Below are 13697 nucleotides of genomic sequence, written 5' to 3'. Positions count from 1 at the left end.
CCTTGTCGTCTTCTCGCGGGCTGGCGCTGGGAGTTGTCGTAGGGGTCGAAATTCGGTCTCGAGATTTCGCGCTTCAGGTTTGGCCGCCCGAGCAAGACTCGCCCTAGTGGCTTCGCTAAGCGAGACTAACCTCTTCCGTGTGTTAGGGCTCGCCCCGCGTGCCCTTGACTGCTGCCGTCTCAATCGGGTTAGTTCCGACCATGGATGCCGTTCTATCATGCACATGACTAATCTTATTTTTCTTGGACTTTATGCGTTTATCCTACTAACTATTATCTATTGCAGTCGTAGGTCAACCCGCGTCCCATGGCTCGTGAAAATCCCCTCCATCACCTCCAAATCCGCCAGCGCCTGTTCCGGCCGCAACAAGGCCTGCACCACACCGGTCCGAATCGATGCCGCAAACCCAGCCACCTCGTGGTTCACTCCCCGGCCCTCAAAGGGCACCTCGAAGCCCTCTCCCTTGACCGTGACCCGGTCGCCGTTCAGCGTCACCGCACCTTGCGCGCAGTCGAACTCAAATACAAAGTCGTTGAATGCCGAGCCATACGACATGGTGATGGCGCCCGATGCTCCGGACTTCGTCTGCGCCACGGCATCCACGGTGTCCACGGGAGCCAGATACTCCTGCAGGAGACTCGACTGCGCGGACACCGAGGCCAGCGCCTCCTGCTCTCCGAGAATCAGCCGCAGTCCCGCGACGAGATGGATGCCGCCGTCAAGGACGAACCCGCCCTGGTGAGCTGGGGTCCGACGCCACTCCGTCTCTGGGTGTGACATTGTCAGCCTGCCCGATTTCTCGCGCAACTCGTAATCCAGACTCCTACGTAGAAAGGGAGTTCCTTACTGTAGTACTTGAAGTCCGTCTTGATCAGACTGCGCACGCTCACGCGGAAGTTCTTCACTCCGCCCAATCTGCGGACCTCCTCGGCGGTCCGGATGAACTTGGCCAGGTAGCGGTAGTTCTCTGCGACGGCCCAGAGAGTCTTGCTGGTGTCGATGTTGACAGTGTACCACTGCAACAGCTCCTGGGCGGTGGCCAGGTCCTTGGCAATGGGCTTCTCGGACAGGACATGTTTCCCGGCGGTAAGAGCCTGCTTGATGTACTCAGGCTGGGCGAGAATCGGCAAGCTGCCCGGGCATTCGATTAGCTCGGCAAGTAACTATTGTATGCTATTGCATCAAGCACTCACGCGATGATGACAGCTTGCACGTCCTCCCGAGCTAGGAGGTCCGCGTAGCTTCTGCCGGTGCCGGCATCCTCCGAGTATAGATCTACTCCCTCGACTCCAGAGGCGAGGTTCTGTGCTGACTGAAGAGAGCGGGAATAAATTGCCTTGAGCGCGAAATCGGGCGAGGCGCGGGCTACGGGCTGCGGATTGCGACATCAGCTGGGAGCTCGAATAGCTTTACTGAAGAAAGAAGGAATTATGAATTTCGTACCAAGTGTTCTTCCCGGGCAAAGATGCCTGAGTGCTCTGTCAGTCGATGCGAAAGCAGTATCTCAGAGTGACTATCACTTACCACTGCCAATGATAGCAACTCCGATAGACATTGTGAGTGAGGAGGAACTTTATAAAACCTGAAAATATGAACCTTGGAAGAAATGACGATAGCAGAGCAGGATGGAGATCAGTAGGTAGCCACGGGGAGACCCTGAAGTGGGTCTGCAACCAGACTAATTCCTGGCATCCCGCCGCGGGGTTCCTGGAACTGCATGATGACATTTGAGAGTCATAAGAAAGAGTATTTTGACGAGGTATAACCTTCGGAAAGCCAATAGAGTACATAGATTAAAAAAACAATGCAATCGCTTTATGCAAGGATACCAATGAATAAACAGAACGCCTGTCACCAGAACACGATGCAGAATCGTCACTCATAAGCAGGGTGACCCATTGACCCATCAGGTCGTATCGCATGTCAAACTCGAAAGGGCATACCAAGTAACCAAGCGCCAAAAATAAAGCCAGAAGAGGGGTATGGGTATAAGACTGGGAGTATTAATCTGAAAGCATGGACGGAGACCCAGAACAAGACAGGCACAGAAAGGGGGTATAGTCCGGAGCGTCCACAATCCTCACGTGTGCATCCTTCGAATCGCTAGCCAACCATAGCTCGGATCCTTTCGACCCTTTCCATTGCCTTTTCTAAGCGCTCAAGTCGGGTCCTCTTCTCGACATCCCGGCGCTCCAGTACCGCCACCCGCTCCTCAAGTCTCGCTCTTGCCTTGCGCTCCTGCGCGACCATCTCATTCGCTTGGCTGAACAGTTGCGCCGTCAATTCCTCCAACTCCGTGCTGGCTTGCGACAATTGTGTTTCGGCGGCCTTGCGCAGGCTCTGTTCTCGGTTGAGTGCGTTTTGTAGTTCCAATGTTTCCTCGTAGCTGGTGATCGGCGGTGGAGAGATTATTGGCTGGGGCTGGATTGCGCTCGGGGCGCCGGGTCGGCGGGAGGGCAACAGGGAGGTCAGCGTGGATAAGCGCCCGCTATGTTGGCCATGTGACTTCGGAGAGGTCTGCGACGAGGGAGGCGACATTGACAGGTCTGTTATTCTGTTGTATTGGGTCGACGAGGTGGAGGATATAGAGGAGCCATTTCGGGAACTTTGTGCGGTGGATTGAGCGCGGAGGCGACGGATCTCTTCTTCATATTCGGCCATTCTCTCGGCTATTGGTTTGGACACAGGCTGAGTTAGCTAAGACAACCCCAGTGCAGGTATTTGCGATGCAAGATTCCTTACCCATTTGTGTCGCCTGGACGTTGAGAAACTCAAGTTGCCCTTCTAATTCTTTCACGCGATATTGTGCTTGATCGATTGGTCTGCTTTCCGAGGAGAGTCGGTCATATCCACAGGTCGGGCAGGTCTTGCCTGGCATCATTCCGGCGTGTGTCATAGTGGGCAGGGTACCGACCAGCATGGTGGACGCCAGAGCGGTGGTCGTCGTGGTTGACATATTCGTAATTCATGAGAGGTTGGCCGATAAGGACGAGATATGAACAGCAACTTCAGGAGACAAATCGTGGAAACTAAGCTGCGGAAATGAAAGGACGTCGGACCGTGTTGCAGGAGGCGGAAGTTTAGACTTGGGGGTCGGCGTGAAACCTAGCGGTAGGAGAAAATGGAACACAGAACACGAGTATAAATAGAAGATTGAAAGACGGCTAGAAGAAGAAAACGCCAAGCAGGAGAAAGACCGATCAAGAGGGGGCAAAGGAGTGACTTGGCTGGGTAACTCAGTCGGTAGGGGGAGAGAAAAGAGAGGTCGGAGGAGCCAGCAACGATGAGAACTAAGAATAACAACAATAGCAGCAGCAGCAGCACAGAGTACAGTCCGAATAAGAGGGGAGTGTATGAAAGGGTTTGCGGGAAGCGGTGGGGAGGGGATAGGTGGATATTTAAGTGTCAATAGTCGTGTTTATTGTATGCAAAGGGTTCCTCAATGTCATGACTCTTGAATGTCTTTAATAATAGCATAATAATAGCATAGATTGTCCCTCCAGAATACCACCGAGTCATTGATTTTCGTCATTCTTCCATGCTGTGTGCCTGACTGATTCTCTTCCCTGTCTGCTTACTCCATTGTTTTATGAGCAGCGATCAACACTTTAAAACAACACGTGTGGATCGAGGGGTTGAATTAGTGTGGTTAGTCTCCGTTGGTTAGTCTGGCCAGTCAGCTCCATTTCTTCCTCCGGTCAGGCCCCTGGGTGATCGGATGCAGCATCCACGACAGCACACACTACGACAAGTCGGGTTGAGGCTCCAGCGGTCTGAAAGTTGATTAGTAGCTAAACTATGACGCGGTGGTGGTGATCTAAGTCTACACCAGCCATTAATTCCAGGGAGGTCAGCTCCAAGTTGAAGTGACGCCATTGTCCTTTCCTGTCTAGCCTGGATTATACCATGATCTCCACGGTAACACCAGCCATGCAAACTTGCTGAGAGGCTTTGTGCAGAGACCAGCCCAGGTCTTCCCTCCTTGCTAGGGTCAAATTAACCTCAAAATGCTGTGCGACGATGCCACTACGACAACAAAGAGGCCGGTGGGTCGATAATATATCCTCCCGCTCTCCCTTGCGGGTTCCTGTGCCACAAACACCAGCCACTCGTCAAGACGATTTGGTCAATGTCAAGCTTGGATTCAGCTACGGCCAGACTCTGAATCACCTTAACGGCCAGTCGCCTGCGTACGAGAGCATATCCATCATGAAAACCCTTTTTTCCCCCATCAATACTTAACCCTAGGTAGACTATGAATACAGTATTGATATCTAGTCATAATAATACCCAACATAGGGGTCCACGTTAGGTCGTCAAACAGAAGACAGCCGCTCGTAAGAACACCTAGATAGGAATGGGCGCAAAGTAGCTGAACCGCCGTTCAGGATCATACTTCTTCTTCAGCTCCTTCAACTTATCTAACCGCCATTCCTCGTAGCCATAGATCTGCTCGGGTGCCTCATCACCAGCAGCAAAGTTGACGTACGCGTGGAGTTCTTCCCGGCCGCTGCCTTCCAAGAGAATTCGCCGAAGTGCATCACCGACCTCGATGGCGGTATGGTCCAGGCTCGCGTTTGCATTGTACCTAATTATTGGATATGCGTACAAAATGTCTTCCCTGAAAGGATAGGCTGTAGATTCTTCTGGGACGGCCATCTTGGCCTGTACTGGATATGCCTCGAAAATTACTTCAGAAGCATTGAACGGCGAATTTTCCGCAGTCACCGCTGAGAAAGCCTCGTATACCTTGCGCAGCGCCGTAGTATTCCATCTCAGGAGCCCGACTGGGAAATGAGGCGCAGAAACGTTTCTTGCAGCGCACTGGATAGAGTTGAAAGCCATAAGTTCCCATCCTGGTATATCGCGGTAGGTTCCGACTTGGGATATGATAGCAATGGGATTCAGAGCACGGAAGGCTTCGGTATAAGCAGGGTCGACACGAGAGACATTCTCTTGTAAGACAGAGATTTGAAGAACTGGCTATGGATTGGTTAGCACACCATGATAGGCTTGGAGTCCTTGTAGTCACCTTACATCTGTAGGAATCATGCTAATGTTTCGTTCAAGAACGCTGAGAATGGTCACAGTAGGAGGTTGGCGCGGAAGGATCTGGTTCCATGTCTCAAATGCATTCTCGATGCTATTACGACCATAGAAGTATGCCTCACGAGCCCAAAGACCCTGATCTGGAACATCGTAGATCTTTGCAGTGACCGAAGTGACAATCCCGAAATTATGACCGGCGCCCTGCAAGGCCCAAAACAGTTCAGGATCTGGCTCAGACTCTGAAACATCGAGAAGCTGTCCGTCCGCAGTAACCAAGCGTAGTGAAACGATTTGGTCAGAGGCAAGGCCGTACTTTCCCTGCAACACACCGTGACCTCCGCCAAGGAGCGGGCCAAGGTAACCGATACATTCACACACACCAGTCGCTATGGATATCGTCAGCAATATGGCACGTGCTAGGAGGTGTGGACAACACACCGGTATATTTCTTGCTTCTCCACAACGCATCAACGAGGTGGCCGCCGAGGATCCCGCCACCAAAGGTAGCCGTATCACCGTCTTCCGAAATGGTAGTCCAGTTAAGTCTATGCAGCCATATTTCGATACCATAATGGAACTTTGCCAAACTGGTAACTGTGCCGTGAGCGCCAGACACAGCTAGAAAGGGAACTTCCACTTCATTGGCGTATTCAACCTAATTCATGGTCAGGATCAGCTATAGTAATGTCAGAAGCAGGAGGAGCATACTGTTTCCGCAACGTCCTGCTCCACAGCAACGTCGACAACAACGGTGAAACGAGGCTCAGCAAAAGGAGACCATCGCCTGGTGGCATTTGCAAAGTCTGGACTATTCTGGAGAATGATTCGTGCACCTGGAGAGAGCCGAGGACCAAGTTCGGTCATGATATTTGCCAGCCCGAGCGCAGCGGCAAAATTGTGTGCTAGGATGGTATAAAGTAGGCCTATCATGTAGGCTCTCAGGTTAAAGACCTTCATTGTGAAACTAACAAGGAGAGGGTCTCCACTGGTTATAGAATGAAACAGGACGCAGCCAAAGACTGCAGATCGATGTTCGTGCTATTGACCAGCCTGAATCGGGATATTCATGGGTCTGATAGATAGATTCGACCTTGGTATCATGCAGCTTGTAGATGTTGGTGGTAAGAAGCTCCAAAATAAAGAATGGAGACGAGTCATCTTGAGTCTCAATGCTAATGTTCGCTGGTTGAGGAAGGTGCAGCTAGGTGAACAACCAGAGGAAGGAGGACAGAGCTGGGATATACTGGCATATCCGACACCTGATAAACAAGGTGTCTGCGGCCACTTATCACATGAGCTAAGCCACTTATGGTTAGTCTCAAAATCATACCTCGGCATTTTCATCTCGAGATGTTATCTGGGTCCCAAGTTGCAAGCACAATACTCTTCTCCTGTTGCGAGGGGCAAAGATATCCTCAATCAGATGAAGACTTTCTCCAGAAATAAACCTCAAGCATCGAACGGCCGAACAAGAAGTACAGTATACTGTAGGCAACCGACACAACCAGCCGAGGTCCCTTGAGCTTCATCACAAACTGCCCCACATCCCCGGAAGGAATCATAAAGCCATTTACATCCGCCCTCCGCATTCGCATCAACCTAGAGTCTTCTCCAGATTCAATTGCAGACTATTTCCTTATCTTAATCAACCCGAAGAACTGAGCCTATACGCTCCCATCATTCATAGCAAAACCCCAGCAAACAATCCACCCAACACCCCTTCCCCCTATCGCCTAACTCAACCACATAACAATGCCACCCACCACCACCAATACCACCGCAGCCAAAAAGCGCCGCACGCGCAGCGACTACCTCTTCCACCAAACCCACCAAACAAGATGGTACATACACGCCTTCCCCAGTCCCGAAGCTCCCCCTCTCTAGCCAACACCAAACTAACCAAACCAAACCCACCAGGTACGACAACGACATGTACGCCCACCTCAACAACACAGTCTACACGATGCTCTTCGACTCCATCATCAACACCTACCTAATCACCCACTGCGGCATGAACCCCTTCAGCGCCAACAACCCCGCGGAGAAGGAGCGCACCTCACTCACCACCCAAACCACCACTCAACCCCCCCAAACCCCCAAATCGGCCTCATAATCTCCTCCAACTGCGACTACTTCGCCAGCGTCTCCTTCCCGGACACCCTGGAACTAGGCCTACGCGTGAACAAACTCGGGCGCTCGAGCGTGACCTACGAGGTCGGGGTGTTCCGGCGGGGCGAGGCGGCCGTGAAGGTGGTGGGCGGGTATACGCATGTCTTCGTGGCGCGGGAGACGATGCGGCCGACGGCCGGCGGGATGGATCCGGTGGTGCGGCGGGGGTTAGAGCGGTTGCTTATCCGGAACGATGAGGATGGCGAGAGCGGCCAGGAGGGAAAAAAGGGCACGGGACAGCAGCAGCAGCAGCAGCAGGCGGGTGAGAAGGCGCGGTTGTAAATTAAATTCCTTCCTCATAGACGTCGATGTGCTGTGCGGGCCTAAGTATCTGTCTACTGGGTTGGCAGTGTAGGATTATTCGAGATGGTTTGCATATACTACCGTATGCTTAGAGCTCGGGGGGGAGGGGGCGGATTCGTAAGAGCAACAAAGATAGTTTCCTGGTTCAGAGGATGGCATAATGCTTCTCAGCCATTGATAGCGAAGATAGGAGAGCACATGGGTGGACGTGGGCACTCGATTGGACACGATCATGGATCAAGGAATTCACCCCGGATATAAAGTATGGAAAAATATACAGTACATGTATGTTGTGGCATCATTGATAACGCTACAGTCAAGTTATCACATGTTTTTCTGTGACCGCCGATCCAGCCCCAAGGATCCTGAATGACATGTCTCATGCAGCTGTCATGCAGATCCTCACCTCTGCTTGCAACAACTAAATCTTTTTTTATCTTTTACTTCGGATGCAGATCCAGACCGATATACTGGATACTACTTGACTACTGTATACTACAAGTCTCGTACACGACAAGAAATCTTTGAACACGTCCATCCTTCTATATGCAATCTGCTCGTAGCAGAGTCTTTTGCTAAAGCTAATTCCGAAAATCCCATCATCAAGCACAGGATGTCTAACAAACAAAAAACATCTATCCGGTTGTCTATAACCTTGACCCAAACGCCTTCGTCGCTATGGAAAGAAAGTCTCTACCCAGAAAACAAAGTAGTAGAGCCGTCCCAGCAAGTTCATGAGCGATTTATGCGTGACCCGTGAAGCAAAACGAAGAAAACACAGACAAGAAAGCGAAATGAAAGAAAACGCTAGAACGCTAGCTCAAAACAGCAAGAATCGTTCTGAATCGGTCGTGAACGGCCAACGCGTGCGCTGTAGAGACCAGCTGCCGACGCGACTTAGATGCGATGGTCGATCATCTCATTCGAGGAGGTAGAGGATCAGGTCAACTTGTTCGGCACGATGCTGGCACGGGAAACATTGGAGCTCTCGGGGAACAGTTCGCGGCGCATGGTGCGCGTCTCCGAGTCGTAGTGCCACTTCTGATACGGACCTGGGATGAACTTTCCCTTGGCGTCCCAGCCGGCAACCCAGGTGTAGCCGTCATCCAGCAGAAAGAAAAGGAGTCGTTCGGGTTTGGCTCCCTCATGGATGGTCACCGAGTGCCAGCGGCAGCGCTCCTCCATCTCGTGTTCGAAAATGTATCGGTGCAGGATGCGGCAGTAAACAAGGGGCACCGGCAGCTTCTCCTCGTGCTCATTGCCATCCTTGAGAATGAGGTGCCATCCCCGACCAGGGATGTACTTGTAGATACCAGGAACAGGGCTCTCCCAGTGTTCCTCCTTGTGGATAGACCCGTGGATGCGCTCTCCGCGCTGAAACCAATACACGGGACAGAATGCTTTGCGTAGACAGATAAAGAGGTTGGGCGCCATTGTGACGGATGAGAGACCAAGGGCCGACTGGAAGTAGATGTAGTGATCAGGAATAATGATGAGAAGCGGTAAGGAAGACAGTCAATATAGCGCGCTTGCTTGCTGGCGAAGAAAGTCAAGTAGGAAGACGAGAGAAAGTTGCGAAGAGCAACGCCGGGTTATTGAGCGAGGTGCATAGTGATTTAAAGAGACAGAAACAAGAGAATCCGAAGTTGAAGGAAGACCCAGGGGGTAGAAGGTGGACAGCAATCAATGATGATTGCAAATGTTCTTCAGTGCTTCAAGAAAGGGGTCGGATTCGTCGACTGGGCTGATTGTCGACAGGCTGTAAGGATGCGGTGTGCGATAGTAGGTATGAATGCACAGGTGCCTGTGAAAGATCTAGGCCTGACGTGTGTAGGACAAGATGGGTTGCTTTTTCTTTTTTATCTTCAGAGAGAATCGCGGAAGTCCGGACTCGGGATTGAGTCGAGTTTGGGGGCGGGTTTTATTGGCAATGAAACGGGATCGACAGGTCAAGAGCAGCGAGAGGGGCCGTGAAATGACCTAAGTGCAGACTCGCAGTGAGATGCAGCGATCGACTGATGTATGGCGGACGCCCAGCTGGATATTTGCTAGTGCTTCTTAGGACCGCATGCTAGCAGTCTCGCATCTGACTGGATGGAAACAGCAAGATCAGCATGCCGGAAGGATGCAGGAAGTTCCTATGCAGGAAGGGAAGGGTGATGAATATAAAGAATATTCAAATCAAAAAAGAATTAAGGGCGAGTGCGCCGAGAAGTGTGGCTTTTTTTTTTCCAAGGAGGGGGGGAAGAGCGAGATGTGTGATGGTGTGAGACTGTGAGTGGATGCCTGGGGGGCGGTCTGAGGTCAGCCCCAAATCCCACTCTGCAATTGTTGACTCTCTGGATTCAAGAATTTGCCAAGTGGAGATTGGACACCAAGCATCGAAACCCAAGGAAAACTCTTCGAAAGGCACGGGGGGGGGGGCGGGCGAGACCATCGTCAAGTTAGGGAACCTTCCAGGGCAACAGCAGATTCTGCCCACTGAGAAAAAAACGACGCGGGAGACTCCCGAGACCCACCAGGCCCACTGAACTGTTGCTGGGCCGGTTTGGTTTATTAAAGTTTTCTGCTGCAACTTCGTTGGTGGTTCTGGTGTGTGTTTAAAATTCTCTATCTATACCTCAGACCCGGGGAGATTGTCCCGATGTGAGATAGGACAAGTCAGGATGTCGTCCAAATAATGGTGGTGGTGATAATGAATGGTAGTCTAAGGGGGCTGAGGTGCTCTGTGTGTGTGCGTGCGTGTGCGGTGGAGATGCGAAAGACGACCCAGCGGGTGGATAACTTCGTATCGGGCTCATGAAGGTGTCAACCCATCGCATTCTCATCGGTCATCTGTTTGGGAGGCTGTACACTGGTTACTCAGCCTTGAGATTAGTAAAACCGTCTCACCACCAGAACCTAGACAAAGGAGTGACATGATAGTTAGACCATATGGCGATGACTCAATCCATCACCGACCTTCAGAAGCCCTCGATCATCAGCGTCATCATTCTATGTCACCCGAAGGGGCCCCGTAAACTTAGTGAGCACACTTCACTTTAGCGTTTGCGACAAGAAATCACAGGCTCCAGAGTGAAAACTCTCTGGCCCTCATTCTTTGGCGGAGGGTCTCGATCCCCACCCCCTACCTAGTCTACAGCTCCCTTAGCCCGGACAGATTTTTCTTGAAGCACCACCTCCCATGCACTAGACAACTGGCTTTCTAGTCGACTGATGGACGGATGAAATCACAAGCAATCGGACCTATCTGTGTAGGCCTTTTATGCAAGTCGTCCTATCAGATCGGCCATTCTCGGAGAAAAGCGTATAAGATGTCGAAAGGAAACGGTGGATGAGCCATCTTGGCAACTGGACACCAGGGATTATGAGTGGGCGGCGGCTATGCTATCATGTCGCATCAATCACAGAAATCCTGGTTATCTTGATTAGGTCCGGGCGCGGTCATGGGTGGTGGTGGTGATGGTGGTGGTGATGATGATGATGATGATGATGTTGAACGAACAGGTATCTGCAGTTGACTTGACAACGAGGCGATGATAACCGAGGTTTGCGGAGTTGGCTCGGGCCTTTTCCACCTTTTCCCTTTTCCTGATTCCTACACCCTTGACTCAAATTGGATGGGTGTGTGTCAGAACTTAGTTTGCGGGATTGTGGGCTGTGGTGGGTGTCTGTCGGTGGATTATGCGAGCGAGTCGAATGAGAGACCGAGGAGAGAGACAAGAGGCTCTTTCGCCGAGAGGTGCAGGTCGCACAGATCAGAACATGCGATACTGTCATCAGCCTCGGACCCTGACACGAGGATTGAAGGAGAAAGGAAGGAGGGAGGATTGGAGGAGGGGCTGTGCTGTGTGAAGTTTGGAAAATGTGAATCCCACGTTGGATGCAGAGAAGGAAGTAAGGAGGCTCCTTACTATAATTATTTTCCTGGCTTGGGGCCTGAAATCAAGCTGAGTGATCAATTCGAGGTTCCAGTCCCTTCCATTTACACAACCAGCCAGTCAGCCCTATTCTTTTCTATTAAGGCTGCATATGCAACTGCCTACACTTCCCCATTCTATGCGCTATATTCCAAGAGGGGAATTACTGGCCAAGACTGAGGTCTACATCACTTGACCAGAAGTAAAGCCAGTGCGCACATTCCATACAAGCAGGAATGGACCAAGAATCATTATCTTGCGAGATTAATTATTTCGCTTTCTTCAGTTGTGGCGTCATTTCATCAATGGTTATGTCTCGGTGCCCCATAGCGCTGGGCCAACCGTTGAAACTTGACTGCTCCGCGAAGAACCATCCCTTCGTTCAGCTGCCCCGTCTCTTTGCGGAATAACTCTTGCCATGGAGTCTGACTTTCCGGTACCCCGTAACCTCCGTTGGCCTCGAGTTCGTCCCGACGTCTTTGCAGTTCCTCCGTTGAAACGAGAATGTCTACCCGGCGTTTGTTGAGGTCGACACGCAGCCGATCGCCATCCTTCAGGATGGCCAGATTCCCCCCTGCAGCTGCCTCGGGGCTCGCATTCAGAATCGACGGAGATCCGGAGGTACCCGATTGTCGCCCATCGCCAATGCAAGGGAGCGATTTGACTCCTTGTCGCAAAAGGTTCCCCGGAGGATGCATGTTGACCACCTCTGCTGCACCGGGGTAACCGAGCGGTCCAGCCCCGCGCATCACCAAAATACTCTTGTCGGTTATGGGGGTTGCAGGGTCTTCCAGCCGATGATGGTAGTCTTCGGGTCCGTCGAATACCACCACCGCCCCCTCGAAAGCATTGGGGTCGGCGGGGTTCTCCAAAAAGCTCTTCCTGAATTGATCCGATATCACACAGGTCTTCATGATGGCCGACTCGAACAGCGTACCCTGCAGGTGGAGAAACCCGGCATCTTGAAGAATCGGTTCGTCATAAGCCCGGATCGTCCGACGGTCCCAGGTGTGTTTCCCCCGCACATTCTCCGCTACTGTATGACCATTGCATGTGATGGCTTCTGCGTTCAGCTTCCCTGCGTCCAGCAGTTCGGCCATGATCGCAGGCAGTCCGCCTGCACGGTAATATTCTTCGCCCAGCAGCTCCCCCGCAGGCTGCATGTTCAGGAGGAGGGGGATATGGAACCCTAGACGATCCCAGTCATCAAGGGAAAGTTCAACTCCTATGTGTTTCGCAATGGCGTTGATGTGGATGGGAGCATTGGTGCTACCCCCAATGGCTGTGTTCACCGCTATCACGTTTTCAAAAGCTTCCCTCGTCATGATGTCGCTCGGTTTGCGATCAGAATGAACCATCTCTACTATTCGGACGCCAGTCTCATATGCGCATTGGCTTCGCTCGCGATAAGGAGCAGGAATGGCGGCTGAGCCAGGCAGCGCCATACCCAAGGCTTCAGCCAAGGCGTTCATCGTCGACGCCGTGCCCATTGTGTTGCAGTGTCCCGCGGACGGTGTTCTGTTGCACATAAGGTGAGAAGCGATCACATTTAGGAACATCCACAACGTACCCTCGAGAGATATAGTCCACAAATTGTTCTGTGTTGATCTCCCCGGCGGCATACTTTTCCCTGCCCTTCCAGACCACCATGCCCGAACCCGCCAGCTCGTTCTTGACATACCCATTGAGCATGGGGCCGACATTCATACAGATGGCTGGGATATTCTTCAGCAGCGTCAGCACAATATCATCCTCCTCATGCGCAATCACGGAAGTGATGAACATACCACAGTAGCAGCCGCCATCAAACACGCGGGGGTCGTCTTGTCACAGCCCGTGAGCATCACCACCCCATCCAAGAAATACCCATGCAGGACCTCCACGAGGCTCAGATACGACAGATTGCGATCAATGCACGCCGTGGGGCGTCGACTCGTCTCCTGGATGGGGTGGGTGGGAAACTCAAACGCAATGCCCCCCGCCGATCTGATCCCTTCCCGAACCCGCTTCGCGAGTTCCAGGTGGTGCCGATTGCACGGGGCCAAGTCCGACCCCGTTTGCGCGATCCCAATGATGGGCTTGCCGGACATCAACTCTTCGCGAGTCATCCCGTAGTTGAGATAGCGCTCGATGTACAACGCCATCATGCCCGGGTCCTCTTCGCACCGGAACCAGTCCGCGGAGCGTAGTCTTCGACCCCGCTTGGGGCCGCCCGCACCACCACCACCGCCCTTGGCTCATCGTTGCTAACGTCTT

General features: G+C 52.2%; 6 protein-coding genes across 6 annotated transcripts in view; 1 reads left to right on the top strand and 5 right to left on the bottom strand.

Moving 5' to 3' along the window:
* Positions 1-276: 276 nt before the first annotated feature.
* Positions 277-1555, bottom strand: ASPACDRAFT_33290 (Gfo/Idh/MocA family protein; the record flags this gene model as incomplete). The annotated part of the gene is made up of 5 exons (XM_020199946.1): positions 277-767; positions 848-1131; positions 1194-1372; positions 1444-1469; positions 1525-1555. The coding sequence occupies 5 exons, from the start codon at positions 1553-1555 to the stop codon at positions 277-279; spliced, it is 1011 nt and encodes a 336-aa protein (XP_020053481.1).
* Positions 1556-1736: 181 nt separating this feature from the next.
* ASPACDRAFT_80632 (uncharacterized protein) lies at positions 1737-3259 on the bottom strand. The gene is made up of 2 exons (XM_020205693.1): positions 2743-3259; positions 1737-2669 (listed from the first exon to the last, which is right to left on the bottom strand). The coding sequence occupies exons 1-2, from the start codon at positions 2954-2956 to the stop codon at positions 2104-2106; spliced, it is 780 nt and encodes a 259-aa protein (XP_020053480.1). The 5' UTR covers positions 2957-3259; the 3' UTR covers positions 1737-2103.
* A 694-nt stretch (positions 3260-3953) lies between these two features.
* ASPACDRAFT_123945 (FAD-binding oxidoreductase) lies at positions 3954-5977 on the bottom strand. Its single transcript, XM_020196694.1, has 4 exons — positions 5758-5977; positions 5488-5704; positions 5038-5435; positions 3954-4983 (listed from the first exon to the last, which is right to left on the bottom strand). Exons 1-4 carry the CDS (start codon positions 5911-5913, stop codon positions 4348-4350), a joined length of 1407 nt encoding a protein of 468 aa, XP_020053479.1. The 5' UTR covers positions 5914-5977; the 3' UTR covers positions 3954-4347.
* An 824-nt stretch (positions 5978-6801) lies between these two features.
* Positions 6802-7500, top strand: ASPACDRAFT_123943 (acyl-CoA thioesterase; the record flags this gene model as incomplete). Its single annotated transcript, XM_020196693.1, has 2 exons — positions 6802-6890; positions 7191-7500. The coding sequence occupies 2 exons, from the start codon at positions 6802-6804 to the stop codon at positions 7498-7500; spliced, it is 399 nt and encodes a 132-aa protein (XP_020053478.1).
* Positions 7501-8460: 960 nt separating this feature from the next.
* Positions 8461-8955, bottom strand: ASPACDRAFT_62841 (uncharacterized protein; the record flags this gene model as incomplete). Its single annotated transcript, XM_020203831.1, has 1 exon — positions 8461-8955. One exon carries the CDS (start codon positions 8953-8955, stop codon positions 8461-8463), a length of 495 nt encoding a protein of 164 aa, XP_020053477.1.
* Positions 8956-11645: 2690 nt separating this feature from the next.
* ASPACDRAFT_80630 (IlvD/Edd family dehydratase) overlaps positions 11646-13697 on the bottom strand; it is a 3722-nt gene continuing 1670 nt past the window's right edge. Inside the window, exons 3-4 of the mRNA XM_020205692.1 lie at positions 13012-13166; positions 11646-12959 (exon numbers count right to left, since the gene is read on the bottom strand). Of these exons, the coding sequence (XP_020053476.1) occupies positions 11744-12959; positions 13012-13166 (1371 nt within the window). The 3' untranslated portion in view covers positions 11646-11743. The remainder of the gene's footprint in view (positions 12960-13011; positions 13167-13697) is intronic.

Source organism: Aspergillus aculeatus (genome assembly GCF_001890905.1).
Source record: "Aspergillus aculeatus ATCC 16872 unplaced genomic scaffold ASPACscaffold_14, whole genome shotgun sequence".
Taxonomy (NCBI): Eukaryota; Fungi; Ascomycota; class Eurotiomycetes; order Eurotiales; family Aspergillaceae; genus Aspergillus; species Aspergillus aculeatus.
The sequence above is the reverse complement of the archived record's forward strand: the minus strand, read 5'-3'. Positions and strand labels throughout refer to the sequence as shown.